At 41.2% G+C, this 27,326-nt stretch overlaps 3 protein-coding genes and 1 long non-coding RNA gene across 4 annotated transcripts in view; 3 read left to right on the forward strand and 1 right to left on the reverse strand.

Moving 5' to 3' along the window:
* tmprss3 (transmembrane protease, serine 3) overlaps positions 1-27,326 on the forward strand; it is a 127,825-nt gene that overhangs the window by 45,370 nt on the left and 55,129 nt on the right. Inside the window, exon 4 of the mRNA XM_023337092.1 lies at positions 12,452-12,568. Within this exon, the coding sequence (XP_023192860.1) occupies positions 12,452-12,568 (117 nt within the window). The remainder of the gene's footprint in view (positions 1-12,451; positions 12,569-27,326) is intronic.
* On the forward strand, positions 15,875-19,439 carry LOC111609318. Its single transcript, XM_023337091.1, has 9 exons — positions 15,875-16,125; positions 16,255-16,308; positions 16,559-16,609; positions 16,798-16,842; positions 16,930-16,958; positions 17,800-17,814; positions 17,914-18,324; positions 18,453-18,659; positions 19,078-19,439. Exons 1-9 carry the CDS (start codon positions 16,038-16,040, stop codon positions 19,342-19,344), a joined length of 1,167 nt encoding a protein of 388 aa, XP_023192859.1. The 5' UTR covers positions 15,875-16,037; the 3' UTR covers positions 19,345-19,439.
* LOC111609319 lies at positions 20,525-22,331 on the forward strand. The gene is made up of 4 exons (XR_002753063.1): positions 20,525-20,982; positions 21,109-21,167; positions 21,256-21,369; positions 21,476-22,331. It is a non-coding gene; the product is annotated as an uncharacterized LOC111609319 (long non-coding RNA).
* Positions 23,438-26,999, reverse strand: LOC111609317. Its single transcript, XM_023337090.1, has 9 exons — positions 26,752-26,999; positions 26,569-26,622; positions 26,268-26,318; positions 26,035-26,079; positions 25,919-25,947; positions 25,063-25,077; positions 24,553-24,963; positions 24,218-24,424; positions 23,438-23,799 (listed from the first exon to the last, which is right to left on the reverse strand). The coding sequence occupies exons 1-9, from the start codon at positions 26,837-26,839 to the stop codon at positions 23,533-23,535; spliced, it is 1,167 nt and encodes a 388-aa protein (XP_023192858.1). The 5' UTR covers positions 26,840-26,999; the 3' UTR covers positions 23,438-23,532.

A 27,326-nucleotide genomic window follows, 5' to 3' on the forward strand; every position in this document is an offset into this window, starting at 1 on the left:
CTCACATCTTCAACAAATAATTATGGGCTGTATTTTGTTGCAAAGAAACTAAGAAAAATTGCTCAAGTTACAGTGAAAGAGAAGCGGAAACGGAGTAGAGGCGCGAATGGAGTAGCGGGAAAGGCAGTGAGATCGCGAAATTGATGCAAAGTTTGGATATCGGGGCGATCGGTGGCATCCACTTCGGAATTTGTTTTTAGCTTAGTGGTTTCTGTTCTGTATACAAAGGATTATGTGAAGAATGAACGCACAGCATGCAGCGGCGCTCTGTTTTGAGAAGGAAGATGAAGAATGTTGGCGAGGGGTCAATGGCCGGAACCACCAAGTTCACAGGGGTGAAAATCAAAAGACACAGCATCTATTAAGCAGCTATTAGCAACATGTACTAATAAGCTAAAAGCACACAAAAAATCTGCACCCAAAATAGGTAAAGATACAGAAGCTATTAGAATAATTCAGCGCGGACCAACTGAGTCTTGACGTTATTATCCACTTTATTGAACAGCCTTCCCAGACGTAACACGTCCAACCCCGTGATCCCCCACACACAATCCTATTGGTCTACTGTACTTTCTGTAACGTAACCTGCGTAAAGCATTAACCCTTAATGCACTGTATTCAGACACACCACATCTCCCCCTTTCTTTTTTAAAAGTCCATCTAAACCTGTGGAAGAAAGCAGGGTTAAAACGAATCCTGTTAAACACATACTTCTGGTACTCTATTACTTTCTTAACTTCTTAAATAATATTTCCAAATACAACATTTTCAAACTTATTTTCTGTAGTACATATTTCCCCTGTAACTGGTACATTGTAAAACAACCTTTTCAGCACCTCATGAACATTAACAAAATCTCTCTTTCTTTTATTTATTTTTTTTATAAGTTCAGTCTAGTGGGCTGTTTAATCACTCTCCCAGACCTGGTTCTGGGAGTAGAAACCCCCGGAGAGGGCACAGGAGACCCCAAAGCAGGTGGTGCATGATCCTGCTCTAGAACCGGCAGTGGCTCCTGTTGCTGCTGTCCACCCTCGTCTTGTGCTGGAGACTGGAGTGGTATAAGATGCAGGCGGTTTCGTCTTACCACCCCATGTGGCACATCCACAAGGTATGATCTCGGCGAGGTGTGACTCTGGATCACTGTCCCTGATGTTTTTGTGTCAGTTATCCACACCTCCTGACCTGGTGACAGGCTACTGAGTGGCTTTGCACGATGACGCCTGTTGAAGTTTGCAGCATCTGACATCCTTTTCTCCCTTTCTTTCTGAAACAGCGAGCTGCGATCAGGTAACGCAGGTTGTAGCTCAGAGGGATGTGTCGGCACCGTGGTGCGGAGACGTCGACCCATGAGCAACTGTGCCGGGCTGTATCCGTTCTGAAGAGGAGTGGCTCTGTATGCAAGAAGAGCCATGTATGGGTCGGTTGCCTTCTTCAGAAGACTTTTCATGGTCTGTACAGCTCGCTCAGCCTCGCCATTGCTACGTGGGAATTTGGGGCTACTGGTAAGGTGTTTGAACCCATATGCTGTGGCGAAGGAAGCGAACGCCTGGCCGGAAAATTGAGGCCCATTGTCAGACATGAGACTCTCTGGGATACCGTGCCTGGCAAACATTGATTTTAGATGGTTAATCACATCCTTGCATTTTGTGTGTGTCAGCAGGGCAAGTTCGACATATCTGGAGAGGTAATCAACAACAAGGAGATAGGTTTTCCCCCCCAGCTCAAAGAGGTCAGCCCCCAGCTTTTGCCACGGGCGCTCAGGGCAGTCGGACGGCATGAGTGGCTCACTGTGATTGCGGCGCTCTTGCAGACACGTTCTACATCTGAGCACCATCTCCGTGATTTGTTGTCCGAGCCCAGGCCACCACACGGTCTGACGGACCCGTGCTTTACACTTCACGACCCCTTGATGGCCCTCGTGCAGCCTGTCCAGCACGTCATTCCGCATTGCTACTGGAATGACCAGACGCGTGTCCTTCAGCAACAGTCCATCTTGTACTGTGAGTGTGGCCTGCTCGGGCCAAAAGTGTTTTAGGAGCGGTTCCTGCTTTGCGTGCTCTGGCCATCCGTCTGCACATATTTTCATGACGCGAGAGCATACACTGTCAGCCTCCAGCTGTGCCTTGAGTGTGTCCATAAACGTGGGACTGACAGGTAAATTGTTGACAATGCAGTCCACGTAAATGTTCGTGCTCTCCATCAGTTCAGTGTCATTTGTTTCTGTACCGGTGACCGTGACAACGTGTCGGCAGTCCAGAGTGACTTCCCCGGAACATGCACAATGTCATAGGAGTAGCGCATGAGCCTCATTTGAAAACGCTGTATCCTTGGTGGCAACAGGTCGAGTGCTTGTGCGCCCAGTAAGCAAAGGAGTGGTTTATGGTCAGTCTCTAGGCAGAAGTGCTTTCCTAACAGGAAGTCCCGGAAGCACTCACATGCCCAAGTTAGACCCAGGGCCTCCTTTTCTACTTGCGCGTAGCGTTGCTCGGTGGGTAAAAGTGAGCGGGATGCATAAGCTACCGGCCTCCACTCACTGTCCCATTTCTGGAGGAGTACGCCCCCCAGTCCATACGATGCAGCGTCTGCCGATACTTTGGTGTCCCTGCTCGTGTCATACATGGCCAGGACTGGTGGAGAGGTTAGTGCCTCTTTCAGCGCCCTGAAAGCCGCCACCTGGTCCACACCCCACAGCCAGCAGTTTTTCTTTGAGAGGAGGTCACGGAGAGCTTTGTCTTTCTCTGCTAGCTGGGGTATGAATTTTCCCACCTGGTTTACCATTCCTAGGAAGCTCCTCAACTCGCTCACATTCATAGGGTCTTTCATGTCCCTGATAGCCTTTATCTTCTCCGGATCGGGCCTGATACCTGACGTGGTGATGACGTGCCCGAGGAAGACCACCTCACTCCTGGTGAGCTCGCACTTGTCTGTGTCCCTGCTTGCTCGAGCTTTTTCAGCAGGGCATGTTGTCAAGAAAACTGGCATGGGGTTGTGAGATCTTTCCAGGTACATGCAGAAAAGGTGCATAAAAGCCTGAGGGAAATAAAGCAATCTTGTGATTTGATTAAAATAATAATTAAGTTGAATATGTATGAATATAATTGGTAATATGGGTATCGGTAATCATTAAATAACTTTCTGAAATGTATTTCTGAATAATGGTCTGTAATGGTAACAACAATGTAATGATTATGTTTGATGATTTATAATAAGTGGGAGCTGTGATTAATTCTTAATGAATATCAAAGTTGTGATGATTTAAAAATCGATTCAAATGGGTTTAATACAGGATGTATGTGGTTAATGATTTGTCATAGATAATATAGTGAGTTATAGAAAAGAGAAGAATCTAGTACGGTAAAGTCAGCATGATGGGTGAGGCCCTGCTGTCAGGATATGTCGCAAGATGGGGAAAGATGGGACTTTCCACGAGACTTAGAAGTTCAGAAAAAAATAAAAAGAACACGTAGACCAAGCTCCCAATACACACATATGGGCGTAAAAAGTATAAAAGAAGACTGAAAAGAGGAAGCAACGGTTCTTAGTCCGCGGCGCTGGAGACGAGTCAACACGGAGAAGCAGATTGAGGAACAGCAGAGGACCGCACCTCGGAGCCACGGGGAAGTTGAGACTTCGCGCCGCCAAGAAGGGACAAGATCCTACCGCCCCAGCCCTGGTTCCTTATTCGACCGTCGGCCCTGCCTCAACCCAACGATCTCAAACTCTGCAACAGACTTGGAGAAAAGACAAAGATCCCTGAGGGAGAAAGAGCGGGATTTACAAAGGATTTGGACCCGTTCTGCTTTGCTTCTATTCTAAGGAGGATTTTTCCACACAAGGACAAAGACTCTGACCAAGGATTCTGGATGTTTCTGTTGCCAAGATTCACCATCAACTGGGTGTGAGTTGAATCTGCTCCCTAAAAGTCCATCTTAGAATTTGCGACATAGGTTAGGGAAAAGAGACAGGATAGTATAGTTATACATGTTGACTTTATTGTATTGCTCTTGAATTATATACAATTAATTATTGATTTGTATGTCACATATCCCTGCTTAAGCTTGCTTAATAAAATTATACTATAAAATTCTAATGAGGTTGGTGGACATTGGGATTAATTGAGTCATTTAATTATTTTTCAGTTCTTTTAATTGAGGTAAAACTAATGTACATGATTCTAGTAAATAGGTGGCTTCATAATTTCCTTTAGTGAGTGTAAATAATGACCCTGGGACTTATATCTAAGTCACTAAATTTAATCTAGCCGGTTCCAAGAGCGAGTTATATTTTAGGAAGCGAGCTACCGTTAACAGAAGTGGTTATTGGAATTATGCAGCTGCGAGGGCTACTCAGCTGATTGTTTCTTAACTGTAAAGGGTCGTAGCTTCTGGATCGGAGGTAGTTAGAGCTAGACGAATCGCTTTCGCCACCAGTTTGAATAGATTATCTCTTATAGACCTCTTTTAGGGTAATACCCAGGTCTTAGAGATTTTCCGGACCTGTTAGACAGAGAACTGGTCAGTAGTCAGCCCAGGAGAGTTGTGAGGAGTGGGCGGGGCTGGCTATTGCGCAATAACAGACAATGTAGACAAACGTCGTGCTGATCTTGGTCTTTTCCACACACCAGCAGGTCATCGATGTGGCAGACTACCCCGTCCAGTCCGTCTATGACCTCTGCCATAACACGCTGGAAGTGCTCGGGCGCAGAGTTGATCCCAAACGGAAGACGCTGGAAATGGTACCGTCCGAAAGGTGTTATAAATGTTGTGAGTTTCGCTGACTCCTCTGCTAAGGGAATCTACCAGAAACCCATGTTCGCATCTAGTTTACTGAAGACTCTGGCTCCAGCTAGCATCCCTAGACTCTGATCAACTGATGGCAGGACGTACTTCTCGCGGCACATATACTGGTTCAAGCCTGTGAAGTCCACACACAGGCGTAGTCGCTGGCTGTTCTTCTTTGGGACGACGACGATGCCAGCGCACCAATCTGTAGGCTCTTCAACGCACCTGATGACCCCCATCTCTTCCATCCGCTGGAGCTCCTCCTTCACCTTTTCCATCAGAGGCAGAGGGATTCTCCGTGGTGTTTTTAAAGAGAATGGTATAGCATTTGGCTTGAGCTTGATATGGTAAGGTCGTTGAATGTCACCTAGGCCCTTGCAAAGTTTTGGGTAGGTTGTCTTTAAAGAGTCCATAGTGACACTGTCGACTCGAATAAGTATGCCCAAGGCAATAATGGCTGGTAACCCGAGCAAAGGTGTGCCCAGGTTTTTGACCACATAAACCTTCTCCTCCGTCTACTTGGCTTTGTACATCAGCTGCATTTTTGCATAGCCTACTACCTCCAGCTGTATCTTTCCTGGACCCAGCAAGGGTTTCTCTGGCTCATGGAGAACAGGCCTTTGTGCCCCTGGTACAAGTCTTTCAGGTCACTTTCAGAAATGGCAGTTACATCTGTGCCAGTGTCAAGTTTGAACTTCAACAGTTTCCCTTTTATCTCCACATCCACCTCCCACTTATTGGTTTTGGATGTCACAGAACCCAGGAAGAAACTTTTCCTCTCTTCTTCCTCAATGCACGCTACTACAGCCTTGTTTCTACAGACGCGCTGGTAGTGGCCTTTTTTTCCGCAGCCCCGGCATTTTGCGTCGTTGGGCATTCCGCTCTGACGTGAGAAGGACCTCCACATTTGAAACACTGAGCGCAGCGCTGCACGTCTTTGTCTCTGCCTTGCGTGTGTTGGCGTGCACGTGCACCACTGTTTTTCAGGTTTGAATATTTCTGTCCCTTCTTTATCAGTCTGTCTATGGAGCTACCCTCCATCTGCATCACACTGCTAGCGTCACTCCTAAGTGTGCTCTGTTGCTTTTTTACTTCTTCCGACTGTCTGGCCATATCTATGGCTTTTTGCAAAGTCAAATTTCCCTCCATCTGCAGTCGTTCGGAAAGTCTGGTGTCTGCAAGCCCCACTACAATCCTATCTCGTATGAGTTCATCATGCAAGTCCCCGTATTGACAGTGCTGTGCTAGAGCATGCAGGGCAGTGACAAATGCTTCGACAGTCTCATTTGGCTCTTGTTTTCGCATATTGAAGCATGAGCGTTCAAACACAATGTTCTTTTTCACAACAAAAAAATCCCCGAATCCTTTTTTTACTTTGTCATACTCTTCCTTGTCAGCATCACTCAGCTTTAGCCCTCTCAATAAATCGTCGGCTTCATCCCCCATACAATATATCAGAGTGTTAACCTGATTCTCCTCGGAGTTCGAGGCCAAGTTGCTCGCTTGCTGAAATCTCTCGAACCTCCGGATCCATTTTGTCCATTTGAGCGGTTTGCCGAAATCGAAGGGCTCCGGTGGCTGGATGTAAATGTAGCAGTGGGTGCGCTAGCCGCCATGCTCACTTCCCTTTGCTGCACGTTAACGTTTTCCTCATGTTCTGTCATAACGTCCACCAATGTCTCTCCCTCTGTCCACCAATGTCTCTCCCTCTGTCTCTGTCGCCATGGGCCGAGTTCTGTTTCAATTTTACTTTCCCGTCATAAACACAGCACTTCTGACACCATGTCGTATCTCCCGTTTAAGGAGAATAATTCAGCACGGACCAACTGTGTCTTGACGTTATTATCCACTTTATTGAACAGCCTTCCCAGACGTAACACGTCCAACCCCGTGATCCCCCACACACAATCCTATTGGTCTACTGTACTTTCTGTAACGTAACCTGCGTAAAGCATTAACCCTTAATGCACTGTATTCAGACACACCACATGATGTACGTTGAAACAGACAGAAACTAACCTTGATCCAAAAGTGCGAATTGGGGTGCCGTTAGCCGCGTCCAGCGATAGTCCACCAGGAAACGCCGTCCAGAGAACTCATCCATGATGAAAAGCAGCTTGTCCAAACTGCCAGCACACACAGATGCTAGCAAGCGCTGGCTCTGTCCTTTCCCTGACGCACGAACGAATATGGAGGGATGCAGCGCTTCGCCTTCACTCCGAACCGGCGATGGTAGAAGCAGAGAATGTCATCCATCTGTCGCTCCGTAACCGCAGCCACAGCATCGACAGGCTTTGACTCTCCTTGAGTCACACCTAATAGAAGTGCATTCATACTGTAGTGCCTGGAAGCCAACAAAATCTGGTCTGCTTCTTCAGCCACGGAGCGATAATCTTTTGTCTGGATTAGCGGGGAGCTGGCCAGCGTGGTGCAAACAGGTGGAAGGTTAGAGCAGAAACAGATGTGCAAAAAGGAAACAAACATCTCCTGAGCCAAGTAATGCCAGCATGTTCTCTGACAGCGCGGAGGGCTTGCGATCCCCGAACGCCATTCAGAGAGAGCAAGCGATCGGCCCGCTCCATGTCTGACAGTTGGTAGAGCCGAAGCAGATTCTCTTTGAGTGCGCTGTACTTGTTAAAGCTTGGTGGGTTCCTCAGCAGACCCATCGGACGGTGGGTGGAAACGGAATCCAACGCAGCAACTACATGGAAGTACTTGGTCTCATCTGTGGTTATCCCACAGAGATGGAACTGGGCTTCCAGATGCTGGAGCCATAGATCTTGCGGCCAGAACTCTGGAAGCTTGATAATGGCAGCAACAACAGAAGCGGCGGTTGGAGTAAGGCCTGCCTGGCAAGAAACTGGGTCCAAAAGCACAACTGGCAGAGAAGCGACGGCAGTATCTGGTGAGTTCTCGTTAAAAACCATGTTCAGGTGTTCGCAGATGTTCAGGATCACCAATGTGGAAGTCAGCAGAAAAAGAAGAAAAAGTAATTTGAGTCTTGGTTTATTCTCAATGTCTTCCAATATAAACATAAAAACGAATGAAGTACAACCGTTGGTGTTTTCTCTTCTCACCTTCACAATAAAAGTACCGTATTTTTCGGACTATAAGGCGCACCGGATTATAAGACGCAGTATCAGTGAACGGATCCATCTTCATATATGAGACGCATTGGATTATAAGGCGCATAAAGCGAAACAAAATACGGTAGTCGGATAGGTCAGACTTTATTCAAATCATTAACAATAACTGTCAATATTACACAAAAAAGTACACTCACTTTTTCAATCATTCATCTTCTACAAGTCCATCAAATTCCTCCTCTTCGGTGTCGGAATTTAACAGTTGGGCGATAGTGGCATCAAGCAAGCCCGGATCCCTCTCGTCATCATCCGATTCATGATCGGATGATGACGATTGCTGTTGCTTGGCTGTTCATTGATGACTGAAGCACTGTACGTATCAGGAAAAGTGGTTTGCCACCCCAAAACAAGTCTGTCTAGACAGCATAGAAAGCCGACTCCACGAGGTTTCTGACCAGCAGCAATTATGCTTCGACAATCAAGGGGAGTGGCTTCATCGCTTACCAAAGTCATAATAAAGCATATGGTACACTGGTCATGCATAAGGTGCACCGGAATATAAGGTGCAGTGCCGATTTTTTTTGCAAATATAGGGATTTTATGTGCGCCTTATAGTTTGAAAAATACGATACACATTCGGGTGTGAAATATATACATTGTATCCACTACAAATTCACAATTATACAATTCAGTTCACGACAAATAAATCAAGCAACAATTAAGGATCCGTCCTGGGACGAACCGCCACGCCACAGCAGACGTATGGGGATATCCAAATGCAAACTGAGGGCTCAGCAATCTGTGTGGTGGTTAGGCCTGAATACCCAAATCACAAAGGTGGTGGGCCAGTGTGAGACATGTGTTAAGTACCAACAGCTACACCCAGAGCCAATGATACCCTCAGAGCTGCCTAAGTGGCCTTGGCAGAAAGTTGGGGCAGATATGTCTTACTGGGAAAATGACTTATTTAGTAGTAGTAGACTACTATTCAAGATACATTGAAATAATGAAGACATCTATAACCACATCAGCAGGAATTATTAGTGGCTTGAAATCTATTTTTGATAGACATGGGGTGCCTGAAATACTGATAACAGATAATGGATCTCAGTTTTCCTCTAGCTCTTTCTCCTCTTTTGCCACAGACTATGACTTCAGACATGTCACCAGTAGTCCATACTTCGCTCAGAGTAACGGAGAGGCAGAGAGGGCGGTAAAAACAGTGAAAAGCCTCTTGAAGAAGAACACCGACCCATACAAGGCCCTGTTGGCATACAGGGTCACGCCGCTGAATCAAGGCCCTTCACCAGCTGAGCTCCTGATGGGCAGAAGGCTGCGATCATCCTTGCCACTCTCACCCAGTCAACTTAAACCACAGTGGCCAAACCAAAAGAAATTTGCAGAACAGGACAAAGAGTTAAAACAGGCACAGACATTGGCCTACAACAAAAGACATAGAGTGGGGGTCAGGCCAGAGCTAAAAGCAGGTCAGCGCGTCTGGATTACAAACACCCAGGAGATAGCTACTGTGCTGAGAGAAGCAGTCGTGGAGATTGATTCAGAAGAGGTGAGGAGAAACAAGGCACATCTCAGACCCTTACCAGACATTCAAAGACCAGCAGCACCAGACATTCAAAGCCCTACAGAGAATGTGGGAGACAGAACAAATTACAGCAGCACCAGAAGTGAGGGTGGAGGAGAATGTGAAAAGGGTTCATCCAAGGAGGGAGGTGAAGGCACCAGCATGGCTCAAAGATTATGTCCAATAAGGCAGAACATTTTCAGAACATTTAAAACCTGTTTCAAATGTTATTGTTATTATGTATGTTATTTTCAGTATGTTATTTTCAGTATTCAGTAGACAGACTGTATGCTTTTAGTTAGGTAGTCCATGTTTTGTTTAAAATTTTATCACTACTTTGGGGAAGGGGAGATGTGGTGGGTTATGGTCCTCGGGGTGTTCCGTACCAGAGGCGGGTTATGTACATGTATGGTTTCCGGTAAAAGGGGTTTTGGTTTTCAGTACAATATGCCTGCCGGCTAAAGACAAACTGTTGTCAGAGTCCTCAATTAATGGTCTACAAATTACTACAAACAGAAGCTGAGCTAACAAACATTAAGTGTGGGAAGCTTCTTACCACAAGGAGGGTCAATCGACTAGAGTGTATTTAACCGCACCATTCGAACATGCATTAGTGTGCGGTTGTTATACAGAAAATAGAAATAAGCTCAATAAAGAGATTAAGCCTGCCTTACCTAGCGTGCAGCGCCAGCAAACGCCAAGGTCTGAACTGGAAGGAATACAATGTGATGTCAACGAGGTGAGGGAGGGCCCTTAATATACCGACAGCCAGCGCCGCAACCAATTAGATTCAGGCATTTGTGTGGTGCATTTCAAGCCTACAGGGCATACTGCCACATTAGGATCACAACTCTGCTTTTAACAGATGATGTGGTCCTATTGGCTCCATCTGGTTGTGATCTACAGCTGGAGTGGTCTGCAGCCAAGTGCGAAGTGGCCAGGATTCCCCTATAGCAGCTGGCCCAAGTGGGTGGAGAGAGGGAAGTCTGGGCCTCCCTTCTTAGGCTTCTACCCCGACCCCAGATAAGCAGAAGTTGATAGCTGGATGGATTGGTGGACATTCTGATAAGTGAAACCAGTCAAATGCACTGTTCCATTCTTAAAGGATTTTATCTTCAAAAATCAAAAGGAAAAATAATGTTAAGGATAAATTCAAACTTTTTAAGATGTTCAAAATCTCGGCTAGCCTTCATAGCTGGGCTGAACCTCAGTATTACCAAATGCACTATGGCTAATATTCGCTGTCCACCAGCGAAATGTCCACCATTTTGCTGGTGGACATAAATAGAGTATAGTAATATTCTATTCACAAAAATTAAACAATATTTTCATCTTACTTGTGAGAAGTTATCCTCCAAGCCCTCACGTCAATTTGAACAAAAATACCCCACAGTGCTGAAGCATCTTCTGCTGTTTTGGTTTAGCCAAGTAGAGCAAATACATCTTGCTGCAGGTAACAGTAAGGGGCGAGGCCAGACCACATGGCAGACCAATACCATATTTGAAAATGGGAAGCTTCCACTCCGGAAATGAAGGGGGCGCTATTTCCTATATTATCTGTGGTCTCCTGTTTATATTTTCTTTTGAAATCTGTGATATCTTCACCTTTAGGAAGGAGTTCCACTTTCAGCATGTATTTGAACTTCTCTCTTTTATTTACTTCAGCGCAGCTCACAGTTCTTAACAAATTCTATAGCTTTCTATGTTTTTCTAATTCTGCTCCTTAGTTGCATCTTCTTGAGTCTAGTACTGCCTCTAGTGTCATGGGGGTGGTAACACAACTATCATAAATGTATCACAATACCACAAAGTCTTTATTATTTATTATTAATTCCGGCATTACTCGCACTGTAAAAGATAAATTCTCTAATAAAACACCATACTTTTTTCCATTTTCTTAAGGATGTAGAGCTAATTAAATGAATCCCCTGAAAGTGGGATCAGTTTCACTCGATGACCAACCTGTTGAAACTGTGACAAATTTTAAATACCTTGGGTCATTCCTGAACAGTCAGCTCAACGTTGCTGAAAACACTCACTATATTTTTAAGAAATGTTCTCAAAGACACTATCTTTTAATACGACTTAGGCTACGATCACTCTACAGGTTACAGTGACCCAATTCCGATTTTTTTTCATAACGGGAATTTTTTGCCATGGCCGTTCACACTTCCAAATATATGTGACTTGTATGTGATCTCCATTGTGAACTGTAAACAACCTGAAAGTGTCCCGCATGCGCAGTAGAGGGCAAAATAACATCACACATAGAGAGCGTGTTCAGTGTTTTACCAACCGCCATAAAAAAGAAGCAGTACTCAGTGTTTGCAGAAGTAATCACGGATGCTAAAGGTGGAGCATATCTTGCTATTTTGAAGTTGTTGTCTGACCAGCATATTTACAACTTAATTCCTGTTATTGTCTACCATAGTTGTTGTTTTCCTTTCTGCTTGGGTTCGAAATATTGACATTTGTCGAGTATCAATGACATTCCAGTCGGATGAATGCAACCTTGATATTAGGTCACATTTGTATCGTATCTACATGTTGAATGTCTAAGTGGCCTCTGTTGCATTAGAAAAAAATCAGTTCAGACTGTCATGAAAAGATCAGATACAGGTTGCATTACGGCAAAAAAATCGGAATTGGGTCACATCAGGCTGTAGTGTGAACGCAGTCTTTACAGGGCTATCTCGGGGATAGCCTATTAGAGCTTTTGTACAAGACAATTATTGAGAGTTTTAATTTTTCATCTCCTCTGTTGGTTAGTCACATGAACTGAAGACTAACAGACAAACAATATGACTCTACCAACAAAAAGGCTCTCAGAACAAAATATCCTCATGAGAGCAATAGTAGGCACAATTCATTTCGAATGTCAACCTTTGTGAATATGAAAAATATTCTGATTATCAGAAAGTACAAAATACTGGGAGAAAGTATTTATTCATAGGAAAAATCAGCTAAATATTCTAAACTTTATTCTGTGTTTTTTTTATTAGCAGACAATGACTTGGATAAGGGATGGAAAAACAGACTCATTCCTCATCGATTTGAACTGCTGATTGCTTCAAGCCTCATCTTGATGATATTTCTTGTTCTCGGGATTGGCCTTGGAGGTAAGGAGCACAGCTTTGTGTTACCTCTGTGGAGCTGGCAATGACTGAGACAACCACAAGATCCTGATGCACAGTTGTTGTACAGAAGGTTTTTTTTTCTGTTCCAGGGTTATCATCAGTTCATTACAGTGTTGTGAATAACTGTTTGACACCTTCTTGATTTCCTTTTTTTGCAGGCTTGTCACACTTCAGTGTTTTGGTACATCAAACCAATTATATTAGTCAGAGAAACACAAGTAAACACAAAATGCAGTTTTTAAATGACAGTGTTTATTAAAGGAGGAAATAACAGGTTAGGCAACTGTAATCAAGCGTTTGCAATGAGACCTACAGTGCTGTGGAGGAATTGTGGCCCACTCATCTAGGCAAAACTGTTCTAGTTCTAAGGGTTTTTGAGAATGAAGTGTCTTTTTAATCTCAATAGGATTCATGTTGGGACTTTGGGTTGGCCAGTCCAAAGTCTTAATTTTATTTTTCTTTAGTTATTCATAGGTGGAATTGCTGGTGTTTGTAATTATTGGCCTGCTGCAAAATCCAAGTGCATCTCAGATTGAGGTCAGATACAGATGACAATAGACATTCTCCTTTTGGGATTATTTGAGAAAAATAGAAAAAACTGTGATGATGTACTTCCAGCGAATAAATGTGGACTGCCATTAGAGAGACTCTATAGGCACCCTTCTGTCAAAATTTAATCGGAGTTTGATGGATGAGTAATTAAAGACCCTAATTAATTGATTGCTATTAACCCCCCCCCCCCACCCTCCACCCCCTCACCCCCCCACCCATCCCCCACCCATCCCCCACTCCATCTGTTACGCCATCTGTTATTCCCGCTATGTGTTTTAAAAATAGTACAAGTATGAAAAAACATTGAGTTTTAAGAATAATACAATTAAAGTATGAAAAAACAATAAGTGTTAGATAATCTAGAATAATATAACATTATAGTATATTTAAATAGATTTGGGGTGTTGTAGTTACCTTTGGTTTTAAACAGAATATCTTCCTGATATGTGAAGCGGGAGATACGGTCCTACCATCTGTGTGAGGTGGGTTAAAAGCCCCTCAGGATGGTTCCCATGACCTCTGGTCACCACACGTGGCAAGCGTGATACTCTGTCTCCGGACAACTAATATCCAGTCAGGATATAGATCCGGTAGGTACAATTTAAAACATCACAGATTCGTTCTCTAGTTACCATGCTTATTGATTATCAGCTATCAGCGCCCAGATTCTACGCCCGAGAGGGGATCTTACCATCTGTGTGAGACGTTGTTGTAGTTACCTCTGGTTTTAAACAGAAGTGTGAGGTGGGTTAAAAGCCCCTCAGGATGATGACCTCTGATCACCATACTGGTTGACTATCAGCTATCAGCTCTCAGGATCTGCAGCACTCCATCTGTGTGCCAGTGGCACATGTGACCACTTGTGAGCAAATTAAAAAACACAGTACAATTAGAGCACAAAAAACAATAAGTGATCATCAGTATCAAGATTAATACATAGATTTTCACCTTTCCTAGATAAGTTTAGATTTATCCATGCCATCTGTGTATGTGTGTATGCGTGCGAGGTGTGTGTCGGCGTGTGGGGGTGTGTGCGTCCAGGCGCAATAATAAACACATACCTCTAAAGAAAACCTACAGTTTAACTGTTTTACTATATTATTTAGGGTAGCACGACTAGTCGGTGCTGACTATGAGTTTGTGATTTCCTTCATCGCTTAAATTTTAAACTCTTATAGATTGTCTTTTTCTGTAACACTTGCTTTTTTCTTTTGGGGTTTGTTGCACAAATTCAAATATATGCCGGCTATCAGCCAAAAATTCAATCAGTGAATTTGTGTTTTTTTCTTAAATACTCCCTCTCACCGAGACTTACTTACATCTTCTGACAACTAGCCCCACTTATAATAACATTGACTAAGTTTGCTATTGGTACACTTTACCTAAAATTAAAAATTAAACATACTCACTACACAACCACGCTCCAAGAGTTGCTCATAACATGGTGAATTGTTTTGTTACCTTAAAAATGATCTGCAGCTTTTGTTCCTTGATGCTGTCTGTTCACTAACAGACAGTAAACCTCTTGTGATCGATAAGCTTATAAATGATCAATGTGAAGCATCAGTATGCGCTAAAGAAGATCATATCAGTCAGATTAAGTAAAATATCATTATACTCAAAGCAATCAAAATTATATTTCTCTGAAAGGTCTTTTTTTTTTCTCAGGGAACTTAGACTGTATGAAAGGAATCAGTGAAATATACTATGAAATATTTAATCTGCTGCATTCCGATAATAAAACTTCAATTGTGAATTGAATGATTACATTGCATCTAGATACAAAAGAATCAACCGTTAATTAGTAATCATACTGACTAACAAGATCTGATCAAACAAGAAACTTGACTACCTCAAGGGATTCTCACATTGGAGAATAAACCGTCTGACTTTCTTTAGCCACTAAATTTAACCTTACCAAAGTTTTGCCTCGGAGCAAACAGGTACTGAGTTTGAAGCGGATCAGACGCCTTCAGCCATTTGCTAAAGCTAGACTCCGGCCTTCCTCACTGTAAAATAAAACATTAGACTTAAACAAAAAGTTCAAGCGAACATCACTTAATTATCGTCGACTTGTTGTTTGTACTCATCTTAAACAAGTGGCAGGAACATTCGGATATAAAAAAAAGCTTTATAAGTTAATCTATTTAAGTTGAGTCCATGCAACAAGTAAAATAAAATAAAAAGTGAATTATTTGAAAGTAATGAGGATTTTGGGTGGTAAAAGTTGAACATTTTAACATGTCCAGACACTACACCATTTCTGCTCAAGCAAACCAAAAGGTTTTGAACAGAACAACCCTGTCAAATAATGAGACCGTGAATCTTTAATCTATGTAGCAAATATATTGCTGCTGCTGCTGTAAGCAGAAAATAAAAGAAGTTTTACGGAGAATAATATTTTGGATGAGTTTAAGAATATTGTTTGCCAAAATCACACGGTGTAACTACACTTGTCTTTTATATGTAGCAGTAATTGAATCTTTTTCAGGCAATTGGTTTGTATAAATTAAAGTAAATACGGTCTATTTTCCTGCTCCACATACTTAGCTAACAATGTGCCAGTTAGCTTCCCAGTCTGAACCTCTGGGCAATGTCTTGATTCAGTCAAATTTTCTATCTTGTATCTCCTGAACTCTGATATTTTGCTCGCTGAATGGAGTATCGGGTTTCTCTTACTTTAACCCGCCCAACTTGCACCTGATTGGCATGTTAGCCTTTTGATTCCCTCCCAGCGAGGCGGTGCTTCACAAAGCAAACTGTTTGTCAAACTGTTGATCTGCCTCATGGCTGTTTTAGAAGATATGGTGACTGAGTTTTAGAGAGTACTACCCAGCTCATCTCCTTTCCACAGTTTTTTTCCCACTTAGTTCCACTACTGCAGTGGATTTTATAGTCAATGTTTAAAGCCAGCACAGAGTCTGAAGCGATGGAGGAAATTTACGTCAATATGGAACCTGATGGACAAACCGCATCTAGTCACACAGGTAAGAACAAAGTTACAGAGAAATCTAGCATGTAATGAATTCAATTTTGCTAAGGTTGAGGTTTTTGTTAAGGTTTGAGCAGCTTCTTTTTTTTCCTGCAGAGCTTTGACTGTCTAAACTGTTTTACAGGAAAGAGGAGGAAACCTGGACCTGAGTCAGAGGAGCAGCAGGAGTCTCCATCCGGTTGGTGAAAAACCTGAACTGTCCCTTTAAATGGGTTTAAAATTGCTCCTTTAAGAACAATGAACATTTCCTGTTGATCTTAGACCCCCCGCTGCTGGGTAGAAAGTGAAGTTTAATCACTGTGATTCATTTCTCAAAATGTGCTTTGCTGCTGGTGAAAAACCTGCAGCTAGATTCATCTCAGTTCTGGGTCGGCTTACGGATCAGAACCGGATTAACTCATGTTGATCCGCCTCTCTGTGTTTAACAGAGTTAAAGAAGAAGACTGAGAGTGATGATGATGATGATGATGTTAAAACTGGTGAGTTTTTACTCCCGTGTCTTCAAACTGGGTTTTTCTGACATGTTATGTAAATAGACTTGTGATAATGAGTAAATAACTTCTACACACTATCAGAATCACTCAACACGGTTGTATTGTTTTATGAGGTCTCTCCTGATATCATTAATCTGACCTGTTGATGATCCGCTGCTCTTCATGTTTAACAGGGTTTGAATCTGATTCAGATTCTTCAGGTGATGAAACTCGAGCTGGTGAGTTTAATGAATCAACTTCACAGACAGAATCAAGTCAAAGTCTGATTATTCAGAAACTCCCTGACTCTTCTTCTTCTTCTACAGACGATCCAGGAAGTTCTCAGTCTGAGAAGGTAACTATCACAGTAACCAACAGTAGAGGTTGCGCCAACTAGTCTTTGCTCTGCAATGACTTTTTATAGAGCTTGTTGACTAGTTACAATCATATGACTAAACTGATTTTCCCAAGAAAATGTAAGATGAACTTGGTGAGTTTGTCAGCTTGAGTTGTATAAAAATGTATATAATTTACCAAAGGGGTTCTGTAATAGGAGGTTTGCATGGCATGTAAAAAATAAAATAAAAAAATTCAGACAATATCCGAGTGTCAGACATGTTTTCACAACTTGTAGACTTCTCAATGCAGACTGTCACTTCCAGCTCTGACAGTAAACGTGTAGATATTGTAACGTAACCTGAGTTACAGGACTACCATAGGCTAGCATTCAGCGTTAGCTTTTGCTAATTGACAAATCATGTTCGTGCCAAACACCTAAACAAAACACTCGACATCATTATGTTCTTACATGGCCATCATCTGCGGATTAGAGATGAACAGTGGAAGCAGAACCTCCTTTTAGTCCCAGTCTTTACATAAATCCTGACATGTTCTGCTGGTAGGTTTCAGAGGAATCCTTCCTAAACTGACCTATGCAAACTGCAATTTTCTTAGGCAACGTCGCAGGGACATTGCCAAAGCAAAAATAAAAAGCATCCATGCAGCTCTGTTCTCCATCACCTGGCGAAAATGTATGTTTTTTTGAGCTACGGAGGGCATTTGATATACTGTGTTCCAGAGCACTGTATGACTTTGTAAAGTGACATTGCATCTATATTTTAGATATAAATTTACTGCAGAAAATGAAAGCCAAGTAGAAAATATGTCTAACCAATAATTGTCTGTTCTTTTTTCAGAAGGTTCCTGATTGGGTGAGTTGGACACTTAGGTTTTATTAGAAATATTCCATTTTGTTCCCGTGTTGGAATTTGCTTTGTGACTTTCTATCATTTCTCTGAACCTGTTTCCAGAGACAGAGCATCAAGCTGCTGAAGGAAAGTGGAGACACCAATGGAAAACCTGTAGCTGGAAAGGTTATGCAGAAATGTGCTCTGTGTACGTATGAAACCAAAAAGAAGCAGGAGAAGAAGTTCTTCCATCTGGCAGTCGCTGACGAGACCGATTGCATTAAAGTCATGGTATATGGAGAAGAACTATTTAATGAAGTTGAAAAGGGACGACTTTACCTTTTCATTAATGTGGAAGTGGATGTAGTGTATGGTGAGATGGTGATGAAGGTGACCAACCAGAGCAGAATCTCAAAGACCAACGGCATTAAAGTTCCCAAGACTCTGGAGCTGCAGAGTCCATTGTTTCCCATCGAGAAGATCCAATCCTTTAAGGAGAAAACAGCAGCGAGTGTTGAAGGAACTGTGATTGAGGTAAGTGATTACTGCTGATAGCAGGTTCACAGCAAGAGATTTGTGGCTCTCTGTGTTTTATTATGCCGCACTGAAAACATTCGATCGTTTCAAGGATTGGTTTATAATCACTTTTTTTTGGTCCTCAGATTAAATGCCAGAAACTTGGTACCAAAGCAAATGCACACGAGTTCCAACTTGAAGATGAAACCGGTTCCATATGGATCAAGCTGTGGTGCAAAGAACAGCTGAGAGGAATGTCAGTGGGAGATGTGGTCAGAGTGACCAACCTGCGGACAAACCTTTACAATAAAATGGTGTCTCTGAGCTCCACCGACTTCACCAGAATTCATAAGGTACCGGTTATTATTCAGACTGCAGGAAATCCAGAGTGCAGAACGTTGCGTCTCTGTGTGACAGAGAACGTATAAATGTGAAGCGGAATTAAAATTATGCATCTTTATTTACTTTTTCCACATTCAAGATGAACGACTAATGAATGAATGAATATACTTTAAACAACATAAGACCTGGGTAGATGGGTGCCTGAAGCGACTGCCCTTTTGTTACATGAGAATAACAACATTATGAGGGGGGGGGAAAATCTCACACGGATTCATTGGAACTGAATAAAAACGATGCTTTGTAGGTTACAGAATATTATAAAGATCATTCGGGAATCTAAACATGTCAACTAATTTTATTCAGATAATTCAAGTGTTTGGTTACATGTGTATTAATTCATTATGATCCTGTTTCCCTGTTTGTGTCCAGATGAAAGCTGCTGCTGTCCAGAGTGTCACCATGCAGATTGTAGGGATCATAGAAGCGGGAAAGGAGCAGTCTGAGCTGGACGTGCTGATCAACGACAAGTCCAGATCCTTCTTCATCCATTCTTCTCTCCTGGCTAAGGTTTTTGGTGTCAGTCTGGATGACGACTTCAAGGACAGACTTGTGAAGAAAATCCCGTTTTCAGCCAAAGGAGAAATAAAACAAAACAAAATCCAGACTCTTAAAGCTGCAAGAGCCACCAAAACTTAACAGAACCAGAGCTTTTAAAGCTGAACGTGCTGTGGCCATTTATGATAACACAATTGAGTCAGAAGTGCAAGCAAATAAACCACCTGTTACCACCCACAACCTGGAAATTTTGGTTTTTGGAACAAAGAAGGCCGCGACAGAATGAGTCTTTTAAGTTAAAATCCTAAATGAGCTATTGGTGGAGAAACAACTTACCGTTAGGGATGCTCCGATCAAGTTTTCTGCTGCCGATTCCGATACCGATCACCAATGAGACCAATCTTTACCGATCACCTGGATTGACTGTTAATTTTTTGTTTTAGATGTAAATGCTACCATCTGACAAAATTAAGAAATTATCCGGCAATAAATTTACCTAACTTAGGCATAAAAAAATGCTAAATTCATGCAGGCACAATACAGCAGCTATTCAATCAAAAGGGCAACTGAAAAAACCTCCAGTCAGTAAAATAATATTTAACAGTAAGGCTCTCAGTTCCATAAATTATTAGTCAAATAAATCTGCCTATATCAAATAATGACAAGTAATAAAGGATGCATTCATTCAAAGTCAAACGCAGGCTGCATCAAAATAAACAATCTTTCGTGAGTGCTGATTAATGCTGGCTCTGATTGGTTATTTGTTCTGCAGAACACAGGAGGAGATTTATTATTTTTTTCAGAGATTATCTGTCTTTTGTTAGGACAGTGAAAGTTTTAATACATATCTAAAATATTTTCTTTTTTTTTTTTAAGTTACGTGCCGCAGCTTTAAGCAGATTTCATTCATTCCAGAGTTCAATCAGCGAGATTATTCATTTTGTGGTGATCCTAGTCTAAGAAAGAAAGAAACAAAGAAAGAAAGCAGCAAATGTACATGTTGGTTCCCCTGAAAATACGGATAAATTCAGTCATTGTAGGGTTAAAGTAATTTGAAGAGGGAGAAGCGTATAAACAAGTCAATGACGAGTCAATGACATGATGCATTCTGCATTTTTTAACTCGGTTAACTTAACGTTTTGTTTTTTTACTGACTTTAATACATTTAAATCGCTACGTTGTTTGATAAGTAGAATGGAAATGACTTTTTTTGGAAACGGTCTTGTAAATTAGCGTTTTATAAATCAACTGAATTGAATTAAGAAATTTGACCATCGGATTGGACTGAAGAGAAATGATGAGCAATGTTTTATGGGTTTTATAAAGCAAAGATTGGTATTTTTGTAACATCAAAAGTTCATTTTATGGTAAACAGAAAATCCAGCTTTTTGTAGTTTACTGGGACTAACAACCCCCGGACAAATTTGGAAAAAAATTCAGCTAAAGTGGGTGGTGCTTTAAGGCATAAACAGACACAGCCTAGTGTGGGGCCATATGTAGAGGGGATAAGCAAGGCTGTAGTAAGCGCCGTTACCGACTTGGTACTTTGTGGTTATAGTTTTCTCCAAATTGCGCTTGAAGAAAGTATGAACATGGGCAAAACTGAGGAACTCTATCAATCAACCAACTGGATATTAAAGTATGTCACCGGAGATTTGTTCTCCTGTCCACGCGATGAATCCTTGGCCCACTGCATCAGTGAAGACTGTCGCATGGGAGCAGGCATAGCGGTGATGTTCAAGAAGAAGTTTGGTCGAGTCTCAGAGTTAAAGAAGCAGAGTGAGTCAGACTAGTTACTAAAATCTTTGTTTTGGAAAAAATGTTTTATGTTCATTCAAATGTCTGATTTCAACAGCAAGTGCTAAATCATATCCTGTTTTGTATTTTTTTTTTATGTCCTAATAGAGAAGCTGCCGGGGCAGTGTGCTGTCCTGACACATGATCAACGTTTCATCTACTAGCTGGTAAACATACCACAATTATACTGCATAGGACCAAAACCTGTTTCATTATTTAATCTGGTAACTGTATCTTTCCTATTATGTGTCTCAGATCACAAAGAAAAAAACCCAGCCAGAAACCCACGTATGTCAGCCTAAGACAGAGTCTGGAAGACATGAAATCTCACTGCTTAGAAAATGGTGTCAATAGAATATCAATACCTCGGTTTGTAGGAACTACTGTGAATAAATGACTATAATAAATACCCTTAAATCTTCTTCTTTATTGGGAATAATTAATCAATTTGTTTATCTCGTATCTCCTCCCTCAGAATTGGCTGTGGCCTGGACCAGCTGCTGTGGTCAAAGGTGTCAAAGATCCTGGAACAGATCTTTAAAGAGACAAATATCTCCATCGCAGTATACAGCCTGCCCTGTGTTGGGTCAAAGCTTCAAATGCATGCCGTGTAGCACATTTTCATTGTGGGTTTTTTAGCTTTAAATCCTTTATAATCTCTTAAAATTTTGGATGAAATCAACACTCCTTAAACAGTTTTAAGGAAACAATAAATAAGGAAACAATAAAAACCAACCCATAAGATGTTTAGATACAAGACTTTTAACATCCCACTGATGTAAAAAATGATGTTTCCTGCCATTAAAGATACGAAACTTATTCCAAACACTGATGTTGCACTCTGTGAATATCATATTACATGATGCTACTACTAAATCATGCTACATAAAGTGATCCAACAAAGCCCCTGAGGCAGGTAAAATACAATAGTTATGCCTAAAATTTGTTTTTTTGTTTTTCTAAATCTATATAGTTGTTGAAAACGTAGCTTTTCCTGTGAATCTGTAAATCTAAATTGTGAAAGAGTTTGCTTCTCTAGCTTTATTTTTCTGACCCAAATTCAGGAGCAAGATTGTTGTCACAAGTTTTTTTTGTCATGAGTTTTTAGTGATTCTGATGCTTGACTTTTTTAGTATTTGTAACCTGTGAATGATGTTGTACAGAATATTAAGACTTATATCTTTGAAAATTGCTTTGTAAATAAAATTTAAGATCATAGTTTTTGACAACCTTTACCTGTTAAAACACCAGGCAACGGTATGTAGGAAAATGCCATTTGAAATTTTTATAAATTTCTTAGTTTTGCCTCAAAATGAACTTTTGATGTTACAAAAATACCAATCTTTGCTTTATAAAACCCATAAAACATTGCTCATCATTTCTCTTCAGTCCAATCCGATGGTCAAATTTCTTAATTCAATTCAGTTGATTTATAAAACGCTAATTTACAAGACCGTTTCCAAAAAAAGTCATTTCCATTCTACTTATCAAACAACGTAGCGATTTAAATGTATTAAAGTCAGTAAAAAAACAAAACGTTAAGTTAACCGAGTTAAAAAATGCAGAATGCATCATGTCATTGACTCGTCATTGACTTGTTTATACGCTTCTCCCTCTTCAAATTACTTTAACCCTACAATGACTGAATTTATCCGTATTTTCAGGGGAACCAACATGTACATTTGCTGCTTTCTTTCTTTGTTTCTTTCTTTCTTAGACTAGGATCACCACAAAATGAATAATCTCGCTGATTGAACTCTGGAATGAATGAAATCTGCTTAAAGCTGCGGCACGTAACTTAAAAAAAAAAAAGAAAATATTTTAGATATGTATTAAAACTTTCACTGTCCTAACAAAAGACAGATAATCTCTGAAAAAAATAATAAATCTCCTCCTGTGTTCTGCAGAACAAATAACCAATCAGAGCCAGCATTAATCAGCACTCACGAAAGATTGTTTATTTTGATGCAGCCTGCGTTTGACTTTGAATGAATGCATCCTTTATTACTTGTCATTATTTGATATAGGCAGATTTATTTGACTAATAATTTATGGAACTGAGAGCCTTACTGTTAAATATTATTTTACTGACTGGAGGTTTTTTCAGTTGCCCTTTTGATTGAATAGCTGCTGTATTGTGCCTGCATGAATTTAGCATTTTTTTATGCCTAAGTTAGGTAAATTTATTGCCGGATAATTTCTTAATTTTGTCAGATGGTAGCATTTACATCTAAAACAAAAAATTAACAGTCAATCCAGGTGATCGGTAAAGATTGGTCTCATTGGTGATCGGTATCGGAATCGGCAGCAGAAAACTTGATCGGAGCATCCCTAACGGTAAGTTGTTTCTCCACCAATAGCTCATTTAGGATTTTAACTTAAAAGACTCATTCTGTCGCGGCCTTCTTTGTTCCAAAAACCAAAATTTCCAGGTTGTGGGTGGTAACAGGTGGTTTATTTGCTTGCACTTCTGACTCAATTGTGTTATCATAAATGGCCACAGCACGTTCAGCTTTAAAAGCTCTGGTTCTGTTAAGTTTTGGTGGCTCTTGCAGCTTTAAGAGTCTGGATTTTGTTTTGTTTTATTTCTCCTTTGGCTGAAAACGGGATTTTCTTCACAAGTCTGTCCTTGAAGTCGTCATCCAGACTGACACCAAAAACCTTAGCCAGGAGAGAAGAATGGATGAAGAAGGATCTGGACTTGTCGTTGATCAGCACGTCCAGCTCAGACTGCTCCTTTCCCGCTTCTATGATCCCTACAATCTGCATGGTGACACTCTGGACAGCAGCAGCTTTCATCTGGACACAAACAGGGAAACAGGATCATAATGAATTAATACACATGTAACCAAACACTTGAATTATCTGAATAAAATTAGTTGACATGTTTAGATTCCCGAATGATCTTTATAATATTCTGTAACCTACAAAGCATCGTTTTTATTCAGTTCCAATGAATCCGTGTGAGATTTTCCCCCCCCCTCATAATGTTGTTATTCTCATGTAACAAAAGGGCAGTCGCTTCAGGCACCCATCTACCCAGGTCTTATGTTGTTTAAAGTATATTCATTCATTCATTAGTCGTTCATCTTGAATGTGGAAAAAGTAAATAAAGATGCATAATTTTAATTCCGCTTCACATTTATACGTTCTCTGTCACACAGAGACGCAACGTTCTGCACTCTGGATTTCCTGCAGTCTGAATAATAACCGGTACCTTATGAATTCTGGTGAAGTCGGTGGAGCTCAGAGACACCATTTTATTGTAAAGGTTTGTCCGCAGGTTGGTCACTCTGACCACATCTCCCACTGACATTCCTCTCAGCTGTTCTTTGCACCACAGCTTGATCCATATGGAACCGGTTTCATCTTCAAGTTGGAACTCGTGTGCATTTGCTTTGGTACCAAGTTTCTGGCATTTAATCTGAGGACCAAAAAAAAGTGATTATAAACCAATCCTTGAAACGATCGAATGTTTTCAGTGCGGCATAATAAAACACAGAGAGCCACAAATCTCTTGCTGTGAACCTGCTATCAGCAGTAATCACTTACCTCAATCACAGTTCCTTCAACACTCGCTGCTGTTTTCTCCTTAAAGGATTGGATCTTCTCGATGGGAAACAATGGACTCTGCAGCTCCAGAGTCTTGGGAACTTTAATGCCGTTGGTCTTTGAGATTCTGCTCTGGTTGGTCACCTTCATCACCATCTCACCATACACTACATCCACTTCCACATTAATGAAAAGGTAAAGTCGTCCCTTTTCAACTTCATTAAATAGTTCTTCTCCATATACCATGACTTTAATGCAATCGGTCTCGTCAGCGACTGCCAGATGGAAGAACTTCTTCTCCTGCTTCTTTTTGGTTTCATACGTACACAGAGCACATTTCTGCATAACCTTTCCAGCTACAGGTTTTCCATTGGTGTCTCCACTTTCCTTCAGCAGCTTGATGCTCTGTCTCTGGAAACAGGTTCAGAGAAATGATAGAAAGTCACAAAGCAAATTCCAACACGGGAACAAAATGGAATATTTCTAATAAAACCTAAGTGTCCAACTCACCCAATCAGGAACCTTCTGAAAAAAGAACAGACAATTATTGGTTAGACATATTTTCTACTTGGCTTTCATTTTCTGCAGTAAATTTATATCTAAAATATAGATGCAATGTCACTTTACAAAGTCATACAGTGCTCTGGAACACAGTATATCAAATGCCCTCCGTAGCTCAAAAAAACATACATTTTCGCCAGGTGATGGAGAACAGAGCTGCATGGATGCTTTTTATTTTTGCTTTGGCAATGTCCCTGCGACGTTGCCTAAGAAAATTGCAGTTTGCATAGGTCAGTTTAGGAAGGATTCCTCTGAAACCTACCAGCAGAACATGTCAGGATTTATGTAAAGACTGGGACTAAAAGGAGGTTCTGCTTCCACTGTTCATCTCTAATCCGCAGATGATGGCCATGTAAGAACATAATGATGTCGAGTGTTTTGTTTAGGTGTTTGGCACGAACATGATTTGTCAATTAGCAAAAGCTAACGCTGAATGCTAGCCTATGGTAGTCCTGTAACTCAGGTTACGTTACAATATCTACACGTTTACTGTCAGAGCTGGAAGTGACAGTCTGCATTGAGAAGTCTACAAGTTGTGAAAACATGTCTGACACTCGGATATTGTCTGAATTTTTTTATTTTATTTTTTACATGCCATGCAAACCTCCTATTACAGAACCCCTTTGGTAAATTATATACATTTTTATACAACTCAAGCTGACAAACTCACCAAGTTCATCTTACATTTTCTTGGGAAAATCAGTTTAGTCATATGATTGTAACTAGTCAACAAGCTCTATAAAAAGTCATTGCAGAGCAAAGACTAGTTGGCGCAACCTCTACTGTTGGTTACTGTGATAGTTACCTTCTCAGACTGAGAACTTCCTGGATCGTCTGTAGAAGAAGAAGAAGAGTCAGGGAGTTTCTGAATAATCAGACTTTGACTTGATTCTGTCTGTGAAGTTGATTCATTAAACTCACCAGCTCGAGTTTCATCACCTGAAGAATCTGAATCAGATTCAAACCCTGTTAAACATGAAGAGCAGCGGATCATCAACAGGTCAGATTAATGATATCAGGAGAGACCTCATAAAACAATACAACCGTGTTGAGTGATTCTGATAGTGTGTAGAAGTTATTTACTCATTATCACAAGTCTATTTACATAACATGTCAGAAAAACCCAGTTTGAAGACACGGGAGTAAAAACTCACCAGTTTTAACATCATCATCATCATCATCACTCTCAGTCTTCTTCTTTAACTCTGTTAAACACAGAGAGGCGGATCAACATGAGTTAATCCGGTTCTGATCCGTAAGCCGACCCAGAACTGAGATGAATCTAGCTGCAGGTTTTTCACCAGCAGCAAAGCACATTTTGAGAAATGAATCACAGTGATTAAACTTCACTTTCTACCCAGCAGCGGGGGGTCTAAGATCAACAGGAAATGTTCATTGTTCTTAAAGGAGCAATTTTAAACCCATTTAAAGGGACAGTTCAGGTTTTTCACCAACCGGATGGAGACTCCTGCTGCTCCTCTGACTCAGGTCCAGGTTTCCTCCTCTTTCCTGTAAAACAGTTTAGACAGTCAAAGCTCTGCAGGAAAAAAAAGAAGCTGCTCAAACCTTAACAAAAACCTCAACCTTAGCAAAATTGAATTCATTACATGCTAGATTTCTCTGTAACTTTGTTCTTACCTGTGTGACTAGATGCGGTTTGTCCATCAGGTTCCATATTGACGTAAATTTCCTCCATCGCTTCAGACTCTGTGCTGGCTTTAAACATTGACTATAAAATCCACTGCAGTAGTGGAACTAAGTGGGAAAAAAACTGTGGAAAGGAGATGAGCTGGGTAGTACTCTCTAAAACTCAGTCACCATATCTTCTAAAACAGCCATGAGGCAGATCAACAGTTTGACAAACAGTTTGCTTTGTGAAGCACCGCCTCGCTGGGAGGGAATCAAAAGGCTAACATGCCAATCAGGTGCAAGTTGGGCGGGTTAAAGTAAGAGAAACCCGATACTCCATTCAGCGAGCAAAATATCAGAGTTCAGGAGATACAAGATAGAAAATTTGACTGAATCAAGACATTGCCCAGAGGTTCAGACTGGGAAGCTAACTGGCACATTGTTAGCTAAGTATGTGGAGCAGGAAAATAGACCGTATTTACTTTAATTTATACAAACCAATTGCCTGAAAAAGATTCAATTACTGCTACATATAAAAGACAAGTGTAGTTACACCGTGTGATTTTGGCAAACAATATTCTTAA

Source organism: Xiphophorus maculatus, chromosome 7, assembly GCF_002775205.1.
Source record: "Xiphophorus maculatus strain JP 163 A chromosome 7, X_maculatus-5.0-male, whole genome shotgun sequence".
Taxonomy (NCBI): domain Eukaryota; kingdom Metazoa; phylum Chordata; class Actinopteri; order Cyprinodontiformes; family Poeciliidae; genus Xiphophorus; species Xiphophorus maculatus.